The sequence below is a fragment of the Ictalurus furcatus genome, chromosome 14, assembly GCF_023375685.1.
Source record: "Ictalurus furcatus strain D&B chromosome 14, Billie_1.0, whole genome shotgun sequence".
Classification (NCBI taxonomy): Eukaryota; Metazoa; Chordata; class Actinopteri; order Siluriformes; family Ictaluridae; genus Ictalurus; species Ictalurus furcatus.
Window position 1 is genome coordinate 23,780,367 of NC_071268.1, and position 25,734 is coordinate 23,806,100.

The 25,734-nt window shown below is 42.2% G+C and overlaps 1 protein-coding gene across 4 annotated transcripts; it reads left to right on the forward strand.

The window, feature by feature from the left end:
* The first annotated feature begins 4,892 nt into the window (after positions 1–4,892).
* Positions 4,893–24,249, forward strand: ambra1b (autophagy/beclin-1 regulator 1b). Of its 4 annotated transcripts, XR_008387625.1 has the most exons (20): positions 4,908–5,210; positions 7,174–7,401; positions 7,578–7,636; positions 7,739–7,922; positions 9,690–9,862; positions 9,949–10,015; positions 10,907–12,300; positions 13,295–13,381; positions 13,471–13,650; positions 14,465–14,545; positions 14,698–14,798; positions 14,896–15,006; positions 15,246–15,434; positions 15,604–15,758; positions 15,869–16,008; positions 16,305–16,397; positions 16,514–16,713; positions 17,005–17,136; positions 20,436–22,599; positions 23,464–24,249. XR_008387625.1 is itself a non-coding variant. In XM_053641102.1 (19 exons), exons 2-19 carry the CDS (start codon positions 7,270–7,272, stop codon positions 20,939–20,941), a joined length of 3,984 nt encoding a protein of 1,327 aa, XP_053497077.1. In that variant the 5' UTR covers positions 4,893–5,005; positions 7,174–7,269; the 3' UTR covers positions 20,942–23,270. The 4 variants fall into 4 exon arrangements, 3 of the variants coding, with proteins under 3 accessions (XP_053497077.1, XP_053497075.1, XP_053497076.1); XM_053641102.1 differs by lacking the exon at positions 23,464–24,249 and having other exon boundaries at positions 4,893–5,005; positions 20,436–23,270; XM_053641100.1 differs by lacking the exon at positions 23,464–24,249 and having other exon boundaries at positions 20,436–23,270.
* Positions 24,250–25,734: the final 1,485 nt, after the last annotated feature.

The window sequence follows — 25,734 nt, forward strand, 5'->3', positions numbered from 1 at the left end:
AGTTAGTTGCGTCTCGGGGTCAGAAAATCTCCAAAACTACAATCCGAATTCACCTACATCACCACAAGTTGTTTGGAAGGGCTTCAAGAAAAAAGCCTCTACTCTCATCCAAAAACAGTCTCGAGCGTCTTCAGTTTGCCAGACACTACTGGAACTTCAAATGGGATCGGGTTCTATGGTCAGATGAAACCAACATAGAGCTTTTTGGTAATAAACACCAGAGGGGGTTTTGGTGCACACAGAGAGGTAGTCATATGGAAAAGTACCTCATGCCCACGGTTAAATATGGTGGTGGATCTTTAATGTTTTGGGGCTGTTTTTCTACCAGAGGACCTGGACATTTTGTTAGGATACATGACATCATGGACTCTATCAAATAACAACAGATGTTAAATGAAAACCTGACTGCCTCTGCCAGAAAGATTCAAATGGGCCAAATGGATCTTCCAGCAGGACAATGATCCAAAACATACATCAAAATCAACACAAAAATGGTTTACTGACCACAAAATCAAGGTCCTGCCATGACCATCCCAGTCCCCTGACCTGAAACCCAGAGAAAACCTGTGGGGTGAACTGAAGAGGAGAGTCCACCAGCATGGACCGTGAAATGTGAAGGATCTGGAGAGATTCTGTATGGAGGAACGGTCTCAGATCGCTTGCCATGTATTCTCCAACCTCATCAGGCATTATAGGAGAAGACTCAGAGCTGTTATCTTGCTAAAGGGAGGTAGCACAAAATATTGACTAAAAGGGTGCCAATAATTGTTGCACACCTATATTTAACAAAGTAAATGTTTCTGAGAAACCTTTGCTGCATTTGCTATTGTTTGATATCCATGAGAGCAGAGTATTTTGGAGATTTCTTTGAACAAAAGATCAAAAGGTTAAACAATAAAGGCGATTTTTCACAGCCTTCTTTGCTCATATTTACCAAGGGTGCCAATATTAGTGGAGGGCACTGTATTTGACCCTTTTCCAACGGCGGCTATATGATGTTGAGATCCATCTTTTCACACTGAGGACAACTGAGAGATTCATACAAAACTATTATAAAAGGTGCAAACATTCACTGATGCTCAAGAAGGCAACATGAAACGTTAAGAGCCAGGTTGGTGTAAACTTTTGAACAGATTTATCAGTGTAAATTGTTTTGTTTTTTTTAAGTTTTTCTGAAGAACAGTGGGCAGTTTAACTACTCAGGACAAACAAGGGACTCATGAACAACTATCACAAAACATAAACACAGTCATCGATCATCCATGTGAACTTTTGAACTGGTTCATTTGTGTAAATTCAGTTATTATTGTGTCTTGTGGACTTTATGTAAACATCTGTTATGTGAAATATCTCATTCAGGGCAGGACTAAGTAATAAATAACAAAATGCAATTTTAATGATTTTTTCAATTATTAACATTTTGCAGATTCTGCAAGGGGTGTGTACATTTATGAGCACAAAGCAGTATATACTGATCAAAATGAAGGACTTATACATTTTCCCTGAGAAAAGTTATCCAGTAGTTAAGCTATGCTCTTCTCACACATACATTTACACATTGTGAGGTTGGAAAACACCATTTTAGCAGCAATGTTACTTCATACTTCCAAAATAGTGGTGGCGATGCAGATATTTACATGCACTTTAAGACAAGCACATCCAATGTTGCCTATTGTGATTTTATTCAAATATTGTTTGTCAGTAACAGAAGCATATATTAAAAATGGTGATGTACGATAAAGCTAGGAAATGACGAACACGACATTAGGTCCTTTCATGAAGATGGGGCCTTTTCAAGGTCTTGTGCAATAGTTTCAAAATTATATTGAAATTGTGTAACTTATATTGTACGTCTTATTTATATTTTATCGGTACCTGGTGTAACGTACAGTGTAGAATTTATTTCTATTTTATTGGTAGAATGACAGTCAAAGTGAGGTTTGTTTGTATTAACATGTATATTGAGGTTTGAATATTGTTCTACAGCTGATGTAACACATCTTTCTTAGTACAGATGTGCTAGAGTTCATGGTTTTATATTATGAGCAGCTTTGAAGGTCAAAATAAATGTATTTAGACATGAATGTTTATTTCTGTCAGTTATCACACAACTATTTTAATCATTAGCATTCAATGACACATAAATACTAATACAGCGATGGAAGGGAGTCCCATCCAGGGTCTATTCTCGCCTTGTGCCGGATGTTCCCAGAATAGCTACGGATATACTGTGAGCCTGGCCAGGATGAAGACGTTACTGAAGATGGACGGATGGTTGAATGAATGAAAGCTAATAACGTCACATTTGAGGAACTGTCCAGAATGAATAAAAGAAGAATGAGCATAACTGGGAAGTAAAGAAAACAATGAACAGTTGTAATGAACAATGAATGAAAGAGATGAAAACAGTAACACATTGTATGTGATGCGAGCTACAGTAGTTCAGCCCGATGTAACCCACAAGATGTTCTAACTCTGCCAAAGATGTCACTATTCACATTTAAAAGTCGCACATGACCTAACGTACCCAGCCCAAATTATGCTGCGTTCAGCTCAAGGTTTCATCTTGTAATTCCCCACCTCCAACCAGTAAAAGCCAAAGAAAATGCCTTCTCAACTTGGAGTAGTCTTCTCAACTACGAGTTCTGTAGTTGTTTACAGAGTGACGTCAAATCAACATGGCTGCTCACAGCTTAAGAAATTAACAAAGTAGTGCTTTTTACTTCTTACCTGGTGTTTAATAAGATTTGAATAATTTTTTTTTTTTTTACTCACTAACCCCGCCCACATTTCCACCAATTTCCACAAGGCTTCGCCCCCAAATCTTATGACGGTTCAACTAGAGTTAGCATGCTAACTTTGCTATCATTAGCAAGGACTGTCATAACATCACTTTCAAGCACACTTGGACATCCAACTGCATGAAAAACAAATTGCAACTCATAAGTTACAACTCTCCATTATTCTCTTTATAATGATTTAAGAGGATGTGAAGGGGTGTTGTGGGTGGTGTCTATAAAATGACTGACAAGAGGCTGGTACAAATACAAACATATGCTGCGTCCCAATTCGCCTACTTATTTTCTACACTACAAGTATGTACTCTTTTTGTGAAGAAAAAGTACATAGTTTTGAGTGTGTAGCAAAACAGTACTGTATGCAAGTACTGGGACACACTAACACGTCATGTAACGGAAGAGAACGTTGCTGCCGTAAACAAACTCCTCATTGCATTTCAGCTTTTCTTCATTCATTATTCCTTATATAATTTATACGATATCATTTAATTTACCATTCCCTTGATTTATTTTCCCACATTTTATTTACACCTTTCTAAAATGCGTCGAAAAGCAAACTGTCAAAAAGCTCCTCCTTTGCACAAGGAATTGTGGGCAATATTAGCTAAAATAAATTTTTATAAAAGTGTCCAAGGCTCCAGACTTTGAAAGCCTGACCATCCGGGTACTTCTGAGATCCTCATTTCAACATCCTAGGATTTGGGGCACACTGATTCCAATCTCAGATACTGTTTAGGACGGATAGCAGGCGAATGGAGACGCAGCAACTACGTAATACGCTTGTTCTGAGAAAGTGGCTTAAACTATTTTTTTTTTATCGTTTTTACATAATTTCCCCCATTATTTGTCATAGCATGAAATAAAAAGTATTAACTATTGCACCTTTACATGAGTTATACTGTATATACAAGTATTTGCTTTGGTTAAGATGGTTAATAAATGTAAGTCGCCCTGGATAAGGGCGTCTGCCAAATGCCATGAATGCAAATGTAAATGTATAACTCCGAGTATATAGGACAGTGGTAGCTCAGTGGTTGGACTACTGATGTTGGACTACTGATCAGAAGGTCGTAAGTTCAAATCCCAACACTGCCAAGCTTCCACCGCTGGGTGGATAAGGGTGTCTGCCAAATGCTGTAAATATAAATATAGTTCCTGTTCGAGGAGTAAACTATACATCACTCATTACAGCTAGCTATGATATATATAAGAAACTGGATGCTTTTTTTTTTTTAAACAACCAATTTTTTAAAAAACCTTACACTTGACTGCATTTTGGCTGTATACAATGTTTAGAATGTTTATTATTACTATTACTTGCTTAATGTGCATTAATAATTTAGAGTACGTGCAGTATCTTTACGTGCAATATCTACCACTATGTCACTTTTTGACTGCTTACAGTGTTTACAGTTTTGTTTGTTTGTCTGTTTACTTGCTTAGAGCAGTGGTTCTCAGACTTTTTCAACATGAGGCCCTCCTTGTGTAGGGTGCATCCCTTTGTGGCCCCATAGAGTCGTCAAATTTTTTGCACGCTAGGCTCTTCTGTATGAACTTTCTCGGCTAAGAGACTGCGTCCTCTATCTAAAAACCTATCCATTTTGAAGTAGTCTTATCAGTAGTTTTACCAGCGTGTGGCTAACAGTACTCTTATAGTACTAGTATGTCAATAGACGTCACTGTTTGGTGATGTTTCAGCTTAATGTCCTGTGTATAATTGATTGAATGTATCAAGATTTCTAAGTTTTATGTACATCACAGGTTGACAGTCCAGACTTACATACAGGTCAAATGAATTTAAAATAATAATAATTTCTATGTGCCCACCGACCCCCCCACCGGCTCCATCTGGCCCCCAGTTGGATCACATTAAAAATCTTTCACAGTCTTTTTTCTGTGTTCAATGTTTACATACGACTTCATTGATCATTTCTGCACAGTATCTGTGTAGGAATGTGTTTAACTTAACGACAAGAAACCTAAACCTTGAAACTTCTCCCTCAGACCATGTTTGAATCCATGCTCTCGGCTTTCTATTAGTCAGACTTGTAGAAACTATGCAGCATCTCAGCTCGACTAAAAATGTCTGGCTACGTCAAGATGTCCACAAGCCCATAAGCTAGTTAACTAACGTTTTAGGAATATTTTTCTCCCCCCCCCCCCCCCTTCTCTTCGACTCCTGGAGAGGATTTGAAGTCATCAAAATGGTCTGACTGGTACTTTTTATTTGAAAGGAGATGAATGTAATCCGGTGGATATGTGGGACGTTGTATGACATCGTTTAGAAAAACCGTAGTTGCCAGTTGTGCTTGGTTTCTAATAGCAGACAAGCTAGGCTGTGTTAGCTGGGTAGCTAGCGAGTTTGTAGCTACGCCTTCGATGACACTTTTCACTGGAAAGACAAGAAAACAGGTCTTTATTTTTTACATATTTTATTTTTTTACATTTACATACGAAACTATATATATTTATGACCATTACTAGTGATACGTTATCCTGGTATTATATTTATTTCGAATAAAAAAAAAATGAAAGAAAAGCAGCGTCTGCGCTTGGTAGCTTGATTGTTGCTAGCGTAGCTTATCTTGCTAGCTAGCTGCCGTCCAGTTTCCATATTTGGGCGGGCACGCTAGTGACTATCGTTATCAAGTTATTGTTAGCTAGACTCAGACAGGTGCTGTATAATGTTTTACAGCGTGTTTGTGTGTTGTTGTTGTTGTTGTTTTTGTTTTTTGTGTGTCAGGATAACAAAAAAGGCAGGACGGTTAAACATCTCAGCCTCAGAACATTGAAATTTTTGACGCAGCTTCAAGCCAGGCTGTGTAGCTAGTGCCTTAACCATCCCATTAGATCAAAATTATATAAATACATTTTATATATATATATATATATATATATATATATATATATATATATATATATATATAATATAAGCTAGCAGGCGGAAGTTGTTTGAATGAATATTGTTTTGGGGCAGCACCAGGTTTCAGACATTATTATCCATTCATCAGCATCCTCCTGAGATCTAGCTGGGATTTGGGTCTCAAATCAGTTATAATGAATGCTTTTGGTTGAGCATTAAGCTTTTCTAAGTACAAGTAAGCAATACTCACTCTGACCAAAAGTTTGTGGACACCTCAACATGACTGACATATTTGCTTTATGAGCATCCCAGTCCTCTCTTTCCTGATACAATAACCTCCAGTCTTCTGGGAAGGCTTTCCACTAGATTTCAGAGCGTGAATGTTTGGATTTGTGATCTTTCATGAGATCAGGTGCTGGTGCTACCGTTGGAGAGGAGGTCTGAGGTGCACTCGGCGTTCCAGATCATCTCAAAGGTGTTCGGAGGGTGGGGTTGAGGTCGGGGTTCTGTGCAGGACACGAAGTACAGACTTGCGTTAGAAGAACGGACTCGGAAGGACAAGACGGGATAGGAAGACGGCGTCTTTTGCGAGAATTTGGATGTGCTGCGAGCTTCCTGTTCCTTCCCAGCACGTTTACTCGTAACACGTGCAACAATAAATCCAACGTTTATAAAATGACAAATGTAACGTTATCGTTTTTTAAACATTTTATTTTATTTCACGTTAACTGAGAACTAAGCGAACGAGTTTAGTGTTACCTCAAGATGGAAGCTAGCGTGGTTTATATAAAACTTATAGTTCCATCATCCGACGTTTTGCCGCAGTGACTTCTGGGACCTCAAGCGTTTCAAGGTTCGGTGCGCTCAAGTCTGCACCTGACGCATCCTCGATATCAAGAACACATCCAAGTAATTTCATTCGTTCTTGAGTATTGGAATTGAACTTCGGCGCCGTACGATGGCGTCGAACGAGTACACAAGGACGCGTATCGAGAGGCGTGTCTTTATGGAGATTCGCTTTGTGCGCAGGGGCATGGTCGTGCCGGGACAGGTTTGGGCCTCCTCGTTCCGCTGAAAGGAAATTGTGATGCTACAGCGTACTACGATGTTGATTCGGTACCGTTGTAGGCTTACAGTTTTGTGGGAACAGTGTAGGGAAGGAACACACTGTGACGGGAGTGATGGTCAGGTGTCCGCAGACTTTTCTCCATAGTGTATTTATATATAGTGTATCTGCGTATTCTTTAAACAGTTGTTTTTGGGAAGGAATGAAAAAAAAAAAACAAGACCGCTAACACCGAACAGGCCCTATATACACACAATCTAACAGTGCCTTGCATCCTCTAGCTGAATCACATGTTCATTACACTTGACGAAACATGAAATAAGGTTATGGTGGTGGCTATTCCTCTGCCGTGTTCGTTATACATGACGTTTTGTTTTTTAGTTGTGGTACCAGTTTGCATGCAGATGGTCACTATATGCTCAACGATATGCTCTTGTCTCTTGTAGTACACATGGCCTATATGCTGCTGAATAATAAGTGATCTGTGCACGAGGAAGTGCCGAGCCAGACTGCTGCAGAAACAGAGAGAGCGCGTGAGCGAGATGGCGGTGCAGAACAGGAATGCAGTGTTGGTCCTGTCGGGGCGAGAGCGTGGAGCTCGGATTTTGGGATCCCAGCGGCTCCTGCAGCAGCTTGTGGAGGACAGGACACGCTGGATGAAACTACAGAGTCAGGTATAATATGCTTCAATTGCACCTTTCAGTCTGTTCAGATCAGACTGCACTGTTGTGCCGTGTCAAAGAACGTAACCTTAATTTAAAAAAAAAAAAAAAAAAAAAAAAGATCTTATGCACAGTTAAAAATTATACTATGTACCGGTTTGTGTGGATTTTTATTGTGTTTCCAACAGAAAGTGGAACTGCCTGATAATCCTCGCTCAACCTTCTTGCTGGCCTTCAGCCCAGACCGGTAGGAAGTAAAGAGTTATCAGTTACATGGGTATTTTGGTATTGCATAGTGATTAGCATGCAAGATTAAATACCTCTCATAATGCTGTTCTTGTCATCTTAGGAATCTCATGGCTTCCACTCATGTCAACCATAACATTTACATCACGGACGTGAAAACGGGGAAGTGCCTGCACTCTCTGGTGGGTCACCGCCGGACCCCGTGGTGTTTGACTTTCCATCCAACAATTCCAGGCTTGGTGGCCTCAGGGTGCCTTGATGGAGAAGTGCGCATCTGGGACCTACATGTACGTACCGACGTATTTGGCATGCACCAAACTAGTATTTTACTCTTTATATAGTCTTGGGCTTCATCCAATATATTATACTTTTAAGGGGTTTTTTTTTTTTTTTGGTAGGAAAAAGAATTTTGAACGTATGTATAGAGAAGGTTGATGAATTAAGTGGGGGGGGGGCACTTTAGCTTGGTTTGGCAGTCTGTACAGGACTGCGTTCACTGATTTATTTATTTATTTATTTCTCTCTTTTTTTTTTTTTTTTTTTTTGGGAAGAAAACCGCTTGGCGAACTTGCAGTTGAACGAAATTGACTACGTTTACATGGACAGCAGAAATCTAATTATTGAGCTTATTCTGAATAAGACAATATTCTGATTAAGGTGTTTACGTGAGTTACTTTTAGAATATTCCTTTCATGTTCCCGTTTTTACGTGTTATAGAACATAGAGCGATTAACGGCACATGTCATTACGTCCCCACGCCGTCTGACGTTCCCTCCAGAATTTCACGTATCGACATACAGTTGGTCTTCGTTATGGGACCGTATACAGTTTTGGGTGTTTCATTTTCGTTATTTTTACGAATGCTTCAAGTGCGGTTAATTATTTGTCATGCTGTACGGGCAAATAGACGACTGCATCCGAAACCGCATATTTACCCACTATATAGTTGCTGAAACACGTGTATTTCTCTTATTATATAATAGGTAAGTACGCGGTTTGGGACGCAGTCGTCTATTTGCCCGTATAGCATGACCGTGCTCTCTTGTTTGCAGTAAAACGGTTGAGCACTGCCATGTGTGTACGTGTCCTGTCGCAAAATGCGGTGAAAACTCCCACACGAGGTTAATAGTGTGATTAAGGTGTGTACATGTCTGTAACGCACGTCGATAATGCGACTAAAACAGGGATACTCCACACGTCTTAATTCCATTTGTGTTTACTTCGAGTATGACTTTAGTCGGATTAAGGTCATCAGAAATTGCTGATTACATGCTAGTTTCTTAATCAGAGTATTGCCTTAATCGAGTTCATATCGGATTATTGTTGTCCATGTAAACGTACTGATCGATTTGCATGGACTTTCACCGTGATGTTTGTTGGTAAACAAGACCTCTCAAGTCTGACGCACGTGAATCAAAGAGGGCTTTGCGTGAATACGCATTGCAGTGAAGTCACGTGGCTTGTCTTGGCCAAAATCTGCGGTAAATATTGAAAAATCGCAAGCTTGTGCGGATATTGCGGAGTTTCGCCGATTTTGGGTTAATTTCTGCGATCGTCAAATGGCACAATCCTGGAAGGACTGGTTTTGGTGCACTTGTCACCTTAGAGCACAGGTTTTCAACCCTGGTCCTGGAGAACCCTGGACAGTTGAGTGTTTTCTAGCACTAACATACCCACTTCAATTCAGTAAGGTCTGTTAATTAGCGGATTAGTTGAATTGGGCATGTTGGGAGTAGGCAAAATAGGAAATATGCCGGATTATTGGGTACTTCAGGACCAGGGATTATATCCTTTTAATGGGATATTTGTATCCTGATGGCCTTTCAGGATGACCGTGCCCCGATCCACAGGGCACGAGGGCTCACTGTATGGTTCGATGCCTATGATAATGATGTAAATCATACGATATGGCCTACACAGTCACCAGCTCTCCACTCCACTGAAAACCTGTGAGAGATTGTTAGCCGGTTTGCTGCTTCGCCAACGCTCCACGTGTCAGCTCATGTTCATCCCGGTCCTTTGGTGTTCACGTGTGCTGTGTTTTTGTTACGCAGGGTGGTAGCGAGAGCTGGTTCACAGAAGGGAACATAGCCATCGCGTCCCTGGCCTTCCACCCCACAGCCCAGCTGCTGCTTATTGCCACCAACAACGAGCTGCACTTCTGGGACTGGAGTCGGCCCGAGCCCTTCGCCGTAGTCAAGACCGGCAGCGAGACCGAGCGCGTCCGGTTAGGACGCTTACTTTACGTACCTCTTCAACTTTTAACTTTGTCCTTTTTGTTAATTATTTGTACACATTCACATCTCATTTCAGACTTGTAAGGTTTGATCCTCTTGGACACAATCTTCTGACCGCTATCGTGAACCCAACCAACCAACAGGTACAAAACCTTTGTTTTTTTCAGAAAGGAGCATTTACCTCTTCGTGTTCTGTTCAGAGTAATGACCTGAGATATAAAGTCCAAGCATACGTTTTTTTTTTTTTTTGGTCTGAATTGTGTTTCTTTCATATACAGCACTGGTGTGGTTTTCCAGCTACAAACAATACCGAATACAACATTCGTGCTATATATATACACAGCGTATGTCTATAATCGTAAAAGCACATGAGCTGTATTTCATCCTATTCAAATCAAGTCAAAGTTCTACCTGCTGTACACGTACTCTGCTGGTCAAAAGTTTGTGGACGCGTGACTGAAATGTTTCTCATGATCTTAAGAACCATTAGAAAACTAACATTTTATTTACAAAAAAGTATTTTTTAAACTGATGACCTGGAGCGAAATATTCCGAAAAGCAGCCGATAAGAGTCCAGCGTCGGTGTGAACTCCTTTAATACTGTTTAAAAAGCATCTCGGTGGAAATTCCTCAAGAAATCAGTCGAGAAAACGCCAAGAATACATTTCTGGAAATTCTAGGCAAAAAGGGCGTGTACTTTGAAGATCATAAAATACTAAATTATTTTTGATTTATTTTGGATTTTTTATCACAATATAATTCCCATAGTTCCATTTGTGTTACTCCAGAGTTTTGATGACTTTATTATTATTATTATTATTATTATTATAAAATGTGGAAACAAAGAATTAGTGTGTCTAAACGTTTGACCGGTAGTGTATGAGGTGCGTATGTCATATACAGTTTGTGATGTCTATGATGCATAGTAAAGGTATTCACATGTTATATTTACATCGCCTCTGGTTGTAAAATGGGCTTAACCGTGTCCTATTTGCTCTAAACGTCCTTCAAACTTTGTTTTTATTTTTGGGTAGAACGATGAAGACTCTGATGTTCCCATGGACAGCATGGAAATGGCCCTGTTCCGCCAGCGTTCTGTGCTCCGTTCCCCTCCCGTTCGCCGCACTCCGATTTTGCACAACTTCCTGCACATCCTGTCGTCTCGCTCCTCCGGAGGAACGGAACCCCGCGAACCTCCTCCCAGCATGCCTCTGTTTCAGTATCCCGGGCGGACCGAGCTGGCAGATCGGCCTCCTCCGCAGAGCTGCACTCAGCACCTGGGGCTCGGCTGCCTGTGCAGTCGTTGTGCTGCCACGTCCCGAAACGTTCCGAACCCGTCTTCTGTGCAGCCCACAGACTCCGCCCACTCTCACTCTCATCCTCACACGCAGCCTCCCAACCAGTCACGGCCTTCCTCAGACAGGCCCTCTGCGTTTAGCAGCGTGCATAGCGGCACTGCAGGGAGCGTGCTACACAGAGGCCTGTCGTCTCTCAGAACTAGCATGGCTTTGGGTGGCACTCCAGAGCCCTCAGCTCGGTTGCCAGCTGGCGATTGGTCCAGTAGCTTGCTGGGCACCGGTTCCGGAGCTACACTGGGTGAGGCGGCAGTAGGCATTATGGGAAGGGGGATCATACCCCCTCCCAGGACCAGCTCCTCTTCCGTGGGTCTGCACTCCCTGCATAGGTACCCTGACAGCTCTTCCTCCTCTTCTTCTTCACCCATCTATACGTCGGCCACCGAAGGCCGCGGTCTAGGACTGCCTGGTGCTGACCCCAGACATGGCAGAGCCAGCGACGGAACCAGTAGCGGCCATCACCCCTTTTACGATAACTCCCAACGGAACAACCCAGCTTCCATCCGCAACGTCCTCCAGTGCAACCTGAGCCGCTATTTCATGGAATACGAGCGCATGCAGGATCTGGAGCGAGCAGGTTCTAGCCGGGAAGCAGGTACACAGGGGCCTGTGCAGGACCTGCTATCCAGCAACGTAGACTCGGAGAGAGCCGGGCCTTCGCATCGGAACTCCGCTTACGCCGCGGACGGCACCGGCAGTCCCAACCTACACCACAACCACCCTAACCGCTGCCGCTCATGCCACAACCTGCTCACCTTCAACCATGACACCCAGCGTTGGGAGCGTTCAAGCCAAGCTTCTTCCGCCTCGGCTCATGATGGGCCACACTGGCAGATGCCCGTGCCTGCTTTCGAGGTGCCTGTACAGAATTCGAGAGAAGAATCCCATAGCACAGAAGAGGGGCAGCAGCCTATGCAGGGCCAACAGCCAGTGGACCTGGTGTATAATCAGGACACAGGCCAGTGGGAGAGAGTGTATCAGCAGGCCACAGCCAATCCCTCCACTGAAGCAGCACAAGAAGCCTTAAACACGGATGTGCCTGTGGACAATACTGACGAGGACTCGCTCAGAAGGTTCCGAGTTTTATCCTCCTAATGTTGTTATTTTATACGTAACTCGTGTCTTATCCTCTGAAATCTTAAATGCAGTTAGCTAACCGATGTTGAAAAACGTCGGTATACTTTATACACTGCCGCTCAAAAGTTTAGTCATAAAAGTCATCAACACTCTGGAGTAACACAAATGGAACTATGGGAATTAATTTGTGATGATAAATCCTAAATAAATCAAAATAATTTTATATTTTATCATCTTCAAAGTAGACACCTTTTTGCCGAGAATTTCCAGAAATGTATTCTTGGCGTTTTCTCAACAGATTTCTTGATTAATTTCCCTGAGATGCTTTTTAAACAGTATTAAAGGAGTTCACACCGACACCGGACGCTTACCGGCTGCTTTTCGGAATATTTCGCTCCGAGTCGTCCGTTTAAACAAAATATATTTTTGTAAATAAAATGTTAGTTTTCTAATGAAAGAATTGATCATGTCGGCACAATTATCTTTTTGTCTACAACACCGATTTTAAACATTTAATCACACACCTTCAGATCAAAAGCTTTTTAACATCATGAGAAACATTTCGGTCGAGCGTCCACAAACTTTTGACCGGTAGTGTATATTACCATATTCTTGCGATGTCCTTGTCATAACGAGCTGCTTTCATTCTGATGTCTTGCATAACAAATGACAGATATTTTTTTCTTTTTGACGAGTCCAAGCGATCTCAGAATAAAACAAAAAAAAAATATATATATATATATATGTTAATTAGAAAAAATAATCTCTATAGTAGAATGCTGAACACATGAAGGACTCCTGGGTGTGGGGTGTGTAATCTCATCTCATAAATCCTAATAAAGTGTTGGGATTAGCAATTAGAAAAGGAAGTATAATCTTTTCTAAATAAATAAATAAAAACAATAATAGGTTGTATGATCAGGAATGGAAAATGTTCTTGCACGTGCAGGGAAAAATCCACATTCGTTACATACTGTACTCCGTTTTCAGGAGGCTTTTGGAGTCCTCGCTCTTTCCTTTCTCCCGGTACGACATATCCGGTTCCCGTGATCATCCTATCTACCCAGATCCTGCCAGGTCTGTAAGGGTGCCTGTTAAACCTCTGGTGTCCAAAATTCAGCCGCGTTTCCATATCACGTAGTCTTTTTGTGTTTTGTGTTCTGTAGGTTGTCTCCAGCAGCATATTATGCCCAGAGGATGATTCAGTATCTGTCTAGGAGAGAAAGTATTCGTCAGCGCTCCTTACAGAACCGCCTGCGCACCCTATCCACGTCCTCCGACAACCAGGCGGGCAATCCCTCCTCCGCACCAGCAGAGGGCAGTGATGCCGACTACGAGGACGTAGAGTAGGTGTAATTATTAGCTTATTAGGGTGGTGATCATGGCCACGCCTTCCACATGGAGAACTCTGACGGATAGGGGTGAAAAGTAAGGACCGTTCAGAATGCAGTATTTTAATCTCAAAATTAAAGTCAGTGTACTTATTTACAACATGAATTAGTGAACAGATGTGACTGTTGCCCAAGTCATTTAAATAAGAATTAATGATAAGTGCCTGCTCACATCACCTTTGTTTCTTTATACACAAAGTTGATGTGGCCAGTTTCAAACCATTCACTAGATCTGAGCAGTGCAGTTCTGTCATTTGTCATTCCAAATAAAGCTAAGGTTTTCTTATGGATACGCTTAATATGGCTTCTTATTTGAAATAAGCATATGCCAAATAAGCATATGCCATTTATATGCGTCCACTTTATTAGGCACTTTATATCTAATCAGCCAATCATGAGACCGTAGCACGATTCATAAAATCACGCAGATACAGGCCAAGAGCTTCAGTTAATGTTCACATCAAGCATCAGAATGAAGAAAAAGTGCAATCTGTGTGACTTTAACCGTGCCGTTGGTTGTTGGTACCAGGCAGGCTGGGTTGAGTATCTCAGGAGCTGCTGAACTCCTGGGATTTTCACACATGGCAGTCTGTAGAGTTTACACAGAATGGTGTGAAAAACAGAAAACACAGAGTGAGCGACAGTTCTGTGGGTGGAAACAGTCGATTGTATGTATCGTGCTGTTGCCGCCAAATGATTGGCCGATCGGATAACTGCAAAAACGACTAAATGTACACGTGTTCCTATTAAAGTGTCTCACTAATTGCAGGGAGCCTGGAGATCGGACAAGACACAGAATGCCACGCAATGCACGAATGTCTGCACCCTCCCTCGGTCGTTTTGTGCCACGGTCAGTAAACATGCACCGGGTTTGCTTACGTTAGCAGCCTTGAGTATTAAATCTCTCTGTTGTTAGATGAACTGGAAAATTTGAAAAGTCAGTCATTTGTTTTTTAAGGTTTTCTGTAACATGGTTTCATTGCTTTTCCCCCACAATAAAAGAAGGTTCCTGTTGCCTGAATATCTTCCTTACGCCGGTATTTTCCACGAGAGGGGTCAGTCGGGTCTGGCAACCCACTCCTCGATTAACAGAGTATTAGCAGGTACGTATTTTGTTCGAGACACATTTTATTACAAGACACGACAAAAGAGAGAGCGATGTGTTTTTCGAATGCAGTTGACATTTCCGTTCATTTCCAGGAGCTTCGATTGGTGATGGCCAGTCTGCGGTAGCCAGTAACATCGCCAACACCACCTACAGACTGCAGTGGTGGGATTTCACCAAGTTCGACCTGCCTGAGATCAGCAACGGTAATTGTCTTCGAGTCACGTAAACGATGGACTCCGAGTGTAAATGCAGATCTGACATCAGCACCGTTGGGATTTTTATTTACAGCGTAATGTTATTGTTTACACAACTAAGTCTTGATAGCTGATGACTGCTTTCATCCTCTTATCATATACGAGAGGGTGTGACCTGTATTGTTTTTCTAACACGATGATGCAGTTATTCTCTCGGATTCATTTCGGTTGTTTCCTGACCCCCGTAGCGTCTGTGAACGTGCTGGTTCCACACTGTAAGATCTATAACGATGCCAGCTGCGATATATCAGCAGACGGGCAGCTCCTGGCTGTTTTTATACCCAGCAGCCAGCGGGGCTTTCCGGATGAGGGCATCCTCGCTGTCTACTCTCTTGCCCCTCACAACTTGGGGGAGATGCTCTACACCAAGCGATTCGGTTAGTTTCGTGTATTTATTTAAACCGCACCTGAACATTTTAGCCAGGTCTGTTTGTGACAGTTTTCACTGCTGAGGAATATTTGTCGTCAAAAAATTATTATTATTATTATTATTATTATTTTAAATAAGTAACGTCTGATCGGTTCGTTGCAATGCTGTATACCCAGGTCCCAATGCTATCTCTGTGAGCCTGTCTCCAATGGGTTGCTACGTGATGGTAGGCCTGGCCTCGCGCAGGATCCTGCTCCATCCTACCACTGACCACATGGTGGCGCAGGTGTTCCGTCTGCAGCAGCCGCACGGAGGAGAAACTTCCATCAGGGCGAGTGATGGCGTCGACGTTAGCGCAATGCAAACCTGTTTCTATAAAACTGTAACTCTTTTATTTGTGGGTGCTGTGTATTTTAACGCTCGTGTCTCTGTCCTGTGTAGATGGTGTATAACGTGGTGTACCCCATGGCTCCAGACCAGCGTCGACACGTGAGCATTAACTCGGCACGCTGGCTGCCTGAACCTGGCATGGGTCTGGCCTACGGGACCAGCAAAGGAGACCTGGTCATTTGCAGACCTGTGTAAGTAAGACCTGGATGCTCTGGAGGAGTTCCTCGCTTATACTGTGTTCGAGGGCGAGGAAGACTGATAATTAGGCTGTCATCATGATTACGGGCGGGAACCTTGGGACGCTGTCTCGGTATTGCTTTGTTTAGAACGAGCCTGAAGGGCGACTTAGATCAGTTCAAGGCTGGATTATTGAGTCCTGTCTCTTTCTAGGAGCTCTGTATCGATGAATCGGTTATACCGTATAACCCGTCGAATAAAACGTGCCGTTTTGAAGTGCGTCACAATCAACACGATCTTGTATTTTCAGCGATTACCGTAACGAGGGAGACAGCAGCACTGATCCGAGCTCGGATCCTCTATTCACCGCCAGCAGTAGCAGTCGGACACGCGGAGTGGAACGGTCAGGATCGGAAAACCCCTCTGACACCACCTTAGTTCTGTTTACAGATTTGGTCATTATTTAATGTTCAGATATTATGAGTATGATGATGATTTTCACACTCTGATTGATTAAAGGACAAGCAGGTCTGGCTGGCGATTGGACAGAGACATGGGACTGATGAGTGCTATTGGCCTGCAACCCCGTCAGCCCGCCCCCTCGGTGACCTCCCAGGGCACGCAGACTCCTGTGGTGCATCTACAGAATGCAGAGACACAGACGGAGAGAGAGCTGCCCTCGACGAGCGCGCTGCAGACCGTACACACACCGCACCAACGTAAGAGACGTGCACACACCCACTACAGCACCATCTCTTACTCATCCTCTGAGTTTATATTTATGTTGTATAACCGTTGGCTTATTTAATGTACTGGTCGATCATTGGAACATATGCAGTCTTGTCATTGTATTATGTCCAACAAGGCCTACGAAAAAAATAAATAATGAGGTAAGCACCAGCAATAAGGTCTTTTTATATTACTTCCATTTACAGTGTTTTTCTTGACATCCTGTATCAAGAATTAGTGTTTGTCTTAGGCTTTGATGTAATATAATGTCTTGTTCTCAGTGGCAGAAACTAGTGAAGTGCAGACTGCCAGTACAGAGACACTCCCACACAGTGAGCCACCAGACACAGTGGCTCATGGAGCTGCTTCCCAAGATCCCAGTACCCACACTGACTCACTCAACACCAACCACGGTACCTCTTATCTCTATACGCGTTTGTGCTTTCCTTTTATTCTTTCTACATTTGTTTTTGGATTCTCCCCCCTCTTAATTATATAGCACGTTGAAAAGCAACAGAGTCGAACAAAGTGCTTCAAAACCTGAAATTTTTACAAAGATTAGTAAAATGACAAACATATCAACAGCACTACAAACTCCAACATGTACAAAGTGCGATCAGTATCAGAACACACATCTCAAGTACTTGGGGATCCTCCAGTTCACATGCTAAATGATTAAAATGTGTTTTCGGGTGAGACCTCGTTAAAAAAATAATAAGCGAATATAATCTTTCCATTTTCTCCTCAAGTTGGTCACCCACCAGCCAGCCCTCCCCCATCAGTCGACAGATACTATCCACATTGGGTGACATGCGCTAGTGCCAAAAAGCAGCCACCCATCCATATACACACACACACACACACACACACACACACACACACATATATATATATATATATATATATATATATATATATATATATATATATATATATATATATATATGTGTGTGTGTATATACAGTATCTCACAAAAGTGAGTAGACCCCTCACATTTTTGTAAATATTTGATTATATCTTTTCATGTGACAACACTGAAGAAATGACACTTTGCTACAATGTAAGGTAGTGAGTGTACAGTTTGTGTAACTGTAAATTTGCTGTCCCCTCAAAATAATTCAATACACAGCCATTAATGACTAAACCGCCGGCAACAAAAGTGAGTACACCCCTAAGTGAAAATGTCCAAATTGGGCCCAATTAACTATTTTCCCTCCCCGGTGTCATGTGGCATGTTAGTGTTACAAGGTCTCAGGTGTGAATGGGGAGCAGGTGTGTTAAATTTGGTGTCATCGCTCTCGTACTCCCTTATACTGGTCACTGGAAGTTCAACATGGCACCTCATGGCAAAGAACTCTCTGAGGATCTGAAAAAAAGAATTGTTGCTCTACATAAAGATGGCCTAGGCTATAAGAAGACCCTGACACTGAGCTGCAGCACGGTGGCCAAGACCATACAGCGGTTTAACAGGACAGGTTCCACTCAGAACAGGCCTCGCCTTGGTCGACCAAAGAAGTTGAGTGCACGTGCTCAGCGTCATATCCAGAGGTTGTCTTTGGGAAATAGACAGATGAGTGCTGCCAGCACTGCTGCAGAGGTTGAAGGTGTGGGGGGTCAGCCTGTCAGTGCTCAGACCATACGCCGCACACTGCATCAAATTGGTCTGCATGGCTGTCTCCCAGAAGGAAGCCTCTTCTAAAGATGATGCGCAAGAAAGCCCGCAAACAGTTTGCTGAAGACAAGCAGACTACGTACATGGATTACTGGAACCATGTCGTGTGGTCTGATGAGACCAAGATAAACTTATTTGGTTCAGATGATGTCACGCGTGTGTGGCGGCAACCAGGTGAGGAGTACAAAGACAAGTGTGTCTTGCCTACAGTCAAGCAGGGTGGTTGGAGTGTCATGGTCTGGGGCTGCATGAGTGCTGCCGGCACTGGGGAGCTACAGTTCATTGAGGGAACCATGAATGCCAACATGTACTGTGACATACTGAAGCAGAGCATGATCCCTTTCCTTCGGAGACCGGGCCGCAGGGTAGTATTCCAGCATGATAATGACCCCAAACACACCTCCAAGACGACCCCTGCCTTGCTAAAGAAGCTGAGGGTGAAGGTGATGGACTGGCCAAGCATGCCTCCAGACCTAAACCCTAATGAGCATCTGTGGGGCATCCTCAAACGGAAGGTGGAGGAGCACGAGGTCTCTAACATCCACCAGCTCTGTGATGTCGTCATGGAGGAGTGGAAGAGGACTCCAGTGGCAACCTGTGACGCTCTGGTGAACTCCATGCCCAAGAGGGTTAAGGCAGCGCTGGAAAATAATGGTGGCCACACAAAATATTGACACTTTGGGCCTAATTTGGACATTTTCACTTAGGGGTGTACTCACTTTTGTTGCCAGTGGTTTAGACATTAATGGCTGTGTGTTGAGTTATTTTGAGGGGACAGCAAATTTACAGTTACACAAGCTGTACACTCACTACTTTACATTGTAGCAAAGTGTCATTTCTTCAGTGTTGTCACATGAAAAGATATAATCAAATATTCACAAAAATGTGAGGGGTCTACTCACTTTAGTGAGATAATAAATATATTGTGTGTGTGTATGTATATATGTGTGTGTGTGTGTGTGTGTGTGTGTGTGTATATATATATATATTCTTTTTCTTTACAAAAAATTCTGTATAACACTACTTGTTAGATTACTTTGGCATTAAATCACAAAAAAATCCCATAAACAGTGCTGCGAGGGGATATCTAATACAGCTGCCTGAATATGGTATTAAAAAGTATTAAATTTGATACCTGCAGATACCCTGCAGATACCCTGCAATAGGACGAACCCTTTTCTACGTTCATTATTATTCCCAGCCCTGATCGATCCCAGATACCACATTTGAAACTGAAAATGGTGCAAAGCCGTGTGTTGTGTCTGCCCGAGCATTTCGGACAGTCACTGTTGTGGGATTTGAGGGTTCCCACGGGTAATGGAATTCCTGGAATGTCATGGAAATTTAGTGAAGTCTATTCCAGTCATGGAAAGTTAGGGAATTTTATCATTGTGGGGTTGAAGTCAGGGAATATCAGGGAATTTTGTCTGTAAGTTTTTCAAATGTATTAGATAAAATGTGATATATATCTGTCTTTTCCTTTTTTTTTCTTTTTTACAGTGTGCTCATTTGCTGAATGTGACACAGTGTTATAGGTTAAAAATGTACTTAAAATGGCTTATGATTCCTTGTAAATGAATTGATTTTATTTCCATTAAAAAATATATTTTGTTTTATTAGGACCATTTTGTTTATGAGGTGTAAAGACTAGTCATGAGATAAGTACATGTTCTTTTTAAGCAATGAAAACTAAGTTTTTCTCTGAAAATGTCTGTTAACCAGGAAATCGAGCTTACAGATTTAATGGGTTAAAATAGTTAGTTTTTTTCTGCTCAGTACCCAGGCAGTGCATTGTACCATTCTTTGTAGAGTAGGTCATGGAAATTCAAGATTTTGGTCAGGGAAAAATTCATGGACCTTTACATTTGACTCTGAATTTTCTGTGCTATAGGTCTAATCCAGGCTATAAAGCAAAATTTTTTTTTTTTTTTTTTTTTTTTAACTTTTACATGTAAAAAGCTCTCTCTTAAAATACTCATGAATTACTCTCATAACTAGCTCATTGAATAAAACGATTAAAACTCCTGTTTGAAATTTCAGGCGAGTCCCAGTCGGATCCCGGCCCAGGTGAAGACGCGCTTTCCCGGATCCGGCGTCTGATGGCTGAAGGTGGGATGACCGCGGTGGTCCAGAGAGAGCGCAGCACCACCATGGCCTCTATGGGAGGCTTCGGAAACAACATCGTGGTGAGCCACCGCATTCACCGCGGCTCTCAGACACCAGCAGGAGCAGCGCAGACGAGTAACCCAGCACCTTCAGGGGAAAACACAAGACCAAACACGCTCCCGTCTGACACTTCAGACAATCCTGGTCCTTCTGAGTCTCGTGGTGGCACTACTGTATCTGAAATCCCCTCTAGGTCTACTCTTCCCTCTTCAGGTCCTAGTGCGGCAGTGTTAGAGGCCCCGGACACGGTGGAGGACGGTCAGGACGAAGAACCCGATCCGTCCTCTAGGAGAGGGTATTTAGCCAACATCAGTAACAACAACAGCAACAACAATGACAGTAGCGGCAGAAATTACCCCGATGACCTGTACGGCAGATAGTGCTTCCTCCCGCTGTCCTACATGTACTTCGGTGGATTTGGCAAGATGTGAAAGGTTTTCTGTCCGAACCTGACAGAACGAACCCCTGAGGTGGACCTGTGTGCCTGTGTTTTGCCTCCTTCTGCTTTGGCCTTATGTGCAGAAGTAAGAGTGCCAAATTTCCACTCCGTCTCTCTCTCTCTCTCTCTCTCTCTCTATCTCTCTTTCTTTCTCTCTCTCTCTCTCTCTCTCTCTCTTCAGAGGAGACATCATCCTCTCTGCAAATATTTCGCGGGGAACATCTTGACGGAAAGCCATCGTCGTTGCACTTGGTCCTTGCACTTCAGTTGTAGTTTTGCTTCCTTCGAAACGTGTCTCAGACTTTTGAGCATTCCATCGCCAGAAAGGGCTTCTACTCGAGTCGTTCTTGTACTGGGGTACAGAAATGATGCGGTTCAGTTTACCGCTCCTTCAAGGAGCCGCCGTCGTCGGCTGCAGAAAACACGCTGGGACGACCGGGCCCGTGGGACGACGCGTTCATTTCACCTGATTTCAGTTTACTCTCAGAAATTGGAGAAACTTTGAAAGGGACACTGCTGTCTAGTAATCCTGTAATAAGGATTCAGATCACTGTTTTGTTTGTTCACTGTTTTGTTTCGTTTGCAGAAGAGAATTATAAGCGCAGCAGTATAATCCACCCAAATGCTCCACCACACTTTCAACTAATATGTAAGAAAGGTGAGCATAAATTGAAAAGGAAAAAAAAAAAAAAAACCAACCAACACTTTTTTTATTATTATTTTAATTTATAATTATTATTTTTTATTTTTTGAGTTTTATGAAGTTTATCGTTGAAGTTTTACGATGATGGCTTTTAAGTCTCCATATTGGCGAATGCATTTTATTTGTATTTCGGTTAAAAACGCGTCGAAGTTCATCATCGGTCAAGCCGAGTCATCAGAAATTTCCCTTTAAAAGCCATCAAAGAGGGCCAAAAAAAAAAACAAAAAAAAACCAACAACAAAGCGAATGCCACGTCGGTATTCTGTATCCGCATCGGTTTTGGAGGTTTACTGAGTCGAGTTCATTTCAGTCGGGCTCTGTTCCCCTGAAACATGCTGCTTGTGCTCACCTGTGTTCAGCCTAGGATGCTAACGGTTTGTTTTGATGCCACCAGTCACAGCATGCCTGTGCCACCTACAGTTAGTAGGCAGCTAGTGTCTGATTGCACTAAACACCCTGGTTTCTCTCCAGACTTTCTATGTGGGGGGTGACCGTCAGGACATATCTCCCAAAACAAGCCTGGGTAAAGAATTATACTTGAATTACATATAGTAGAATATCTCTAAGGAGCTGGCCAGTTGTTGTTGTTGTTGGGGCGGGAACGACCCTGAACCAGCAAATTGAACTTGCATTGAAACACATACGTTGCTTAATCACTGAACAGAGAGGGCATGTGCTTTGCTTGCGCGTGCGTGTGTGTACTACTGTGCATGAGGTTGTATCACAGGTAAGTGTAGCATTTCCAATCAAGAAAATGACTTGAAAGCTAACTGTGCTTGTTTTTAGGTAGATACGTCCCTGCGCTCCTGAAGCTCCGAGTACTTCCTAGTCACCTCTCTGCCCTGCGCAGGTGTCCGAGCTCGACCCCTTGCGGGTGTAACAAAAGAAGCATCGAGGTAGGCTTCTCCCAGGGTCTCAGTGCTTGAAGCTCAAATCACGAAGCACAGAACATCCCAGTTTGTTTTTATTTGGTGACTAAATGGGTTTTTAACAGTTCAGGTCAATTTGTGCCCCCGAATATACCCCCCCCCCCTTTTAGCTGTCTAATATTTATCCCTAGTTTTGGACAACAGTCGTCATAACAACTGCTGAAGCACCCCACCTTCTCGTTTCTCTACCACGTCTTGATATTCGAGACTCGGTCAGTGTTGGACTGCTTTTCATATAGAACAAAGCGAGCAAGCGAGAAGAGCGAACGCTCGACAAAATAATAGACGCACGTGTTTATCCGTTTCATGCTTGGAGTGGTTTTTGATTGCTATTGTTTAAAATATTAACAAAAATCTCACCTCTGGTGCTGTTTTTTTTTTTTATTATTATTATTATTATTATTATTATACACTTTATATGGTTAGCCCTGTTTAATCATTGAAGACACTGATTGAAATATAATGTATTTTTGTGTCCCCCAAAACACTGTTACTGAAATAAGAGTTTAAATAGGGCAATTTGTGGAAAAAAGTGGCATAGCTGTAATAAGGGAGATAATGACATCTGCTTTTATTTGATGTCGCTGTATACTGTATAACTGTTGGTCTGATAAATCTGCCCATAGATGTCAAATCTGTTTGTAGGGTTTGTTTGGTTTTTTTTTTTTTTCTGTTTTTTTATTTTTTTTTTTTTATAAAGCTTTCCCCAATGCATTTTTGCTCACATCAGACAATGCAGTACACATTTGAGAAACACGCATCTCTCTCTCCCTCTCTCTCTCTCTCTCTCTCTCTCTCTCTCTCTCTTTCTCTCTCTCTTGTATTTATTAGCATTTTAGGTTGTCTTAAGATGCTTTAGTCAGCTGAAGCATACAATACTAAAGAAGAAACCAGCGATGCAAAACCTGGTGTAAGGTGACAGACAGACAGACAGACAGACAGACATTAGCGACTCTGTGCCAGTTTTGGTGATCTCACTGCTGGGTCAGTGCTGAAGCAATCAAAGGTATGGGAAAAGCAGGATGTAAGAGTCCTCTTACATACATCTGCTTATGTGAGAAGCATCTTTTATCCAGTACAGAAGTGTGAAGTGAAGTCTTTAGCTAAAATAGGGGTTAGGTGTTTGTTGAACAAAGTGCTGTTGGACACCAAAGATCCAGTGTTACGGTGGTTAAAAAAGGTTTAATAAAATGGGATTATTGAAAAGTGTGAATCTGGTTGAATTTAATTTAATAAACTTAATTTTCCGACAACGTACACACACAAGTTCTGGTTCATCAGGTCCGCATAATTTAAATACGATCCAGGCTGTTAAAAGCCTTTTTGCACGGACGCATACCTGTGAGCACACGCAGAATATGGATCGTTTGGATTAAACGGATAAAGTGTTTTATAAATAGGAGGTGCGGTGATCGTTTTTGCTTGTTTTTAAGAAAGCTCGCCAGAAATCTGGTCAAGACTGGGATCCCGTGCAAGCGTGAGGTTTTTATGGTCCGATAGGAAGCTTTCTGGACGAAGTAAGAGAACGTTCGGTTACACAAACTGTCGGATGAGGAAGTACTATAAAAAAATATTTGATTGATATTTAATCGTTTAAGGCACTACCATCAACCTATCTTGCCATAATAATAACATCATAAAATACACGTATGGCCAATGGTGAGCATCGCACTCACGTGCTTGTTGAACATCACGTTCCAGATTTAGTCGCCTCTTTGCCCCTCCAGTCTTCTGGGAAGGCTTTCTATTAGATTTCGGAGTGCGTCCGTGGGGCTTTGCCCATTCAAGAGCATTAAATTTATATTATAAGTCTCTATCAATAACTACATCCTCATACTGGTTCACAATTTCACAGACTGGGAGTACTATTAGTCTAAAAGCACTGCTGGGGCGGTAGTATGGAATGAAAACATAAAACGACAAGACAAGGTTTATTATTTTTTTTAAATGACAACCTGTTCATTTTGGTATTTCATGAAAAGGTAGAACTTTTAGCCAGTGACTCAGCCGTTCGGACATCTACGGGATGTTCGTTCTACCACCTAGGCACCAGAATAAAGAAGAGTTTTGATGCATACCTTCTTCGTACCCTGAGAGACGGTGGGACCAGTCGAACGGTGTTGGAGGATTGGAAGGGAGTGTGTTGGCTTTGTAGTCAAGCAGGAGCGTTGTAAATCTGATGCGGGAAGCTACACAAAGCCAGCAGGGAGAACTTGGGAGTATTAGTGAGGTCGGGTGTAGCAATTGCAGTTCTAAAGCACCTTTACTTGTATCATGGTTTACAGTGCTTTATCAATTTGCTTTATCAGTAAATGAACTGAAAAGGAAAGCATCTCTTAACTTCTGTTAATCTAAGTCACCTACAAAAGAGATTTTTTTTTTCTTTCATGAACCTCTATATCTTTTACCAGTAATTCCAGAGTTCTTCACATCCTTCAAGAGAATTGGAAGAACCAGATATAATATAAACAATACACACAATAATTAAACATTTTCCACTGAGACAAGTACAGGGATACTGTTATCTAACAGAAACCCTTCCCATAATAGCATACTGCACCCACCCACGCTGAGGAGGATGGTGAGATCAGCTAAGAAGAATCAAAAGATTGCAGTTTCAGAACTGCAGTTTATTTCATACAGTCAAAAAGATGTCACTTTTCATAATTAACTATTAGACGTCACGTCAATAATAAGAAGTTGTTTGGAAAGGTTGTGTGAAAGAAGCACTTCCTGAGGAACTTCGCAAAGCGTCACTGAAACAGTTGGACTTATGGGTTGTGGACAAATAAGAACAAAATCTTAGTGGTCATAAGCGCCATCTGAATGTTGGGTAAAAATTGGGGACTGCATACAAAGAAAAGCACCTAATATCCACTATTGTGGATGTTTTGTGGCTGGTAGGCTTTTGCAAAGGTTGAGGGTTTCATGAGTTCTGCAACGTACCAGGATATTTCAGGCTACAACCTGGTTGCCTCTGTCACAAGGTTCAATTAATTGGTCGTAAATAGATTTTCCAATAAGATAATAACCCCAAACTTTATCAAATCGGGAATGTCTTGCAATGGCCGTCTTGAATCCTGTGCAAAACCTGTGGTCTGA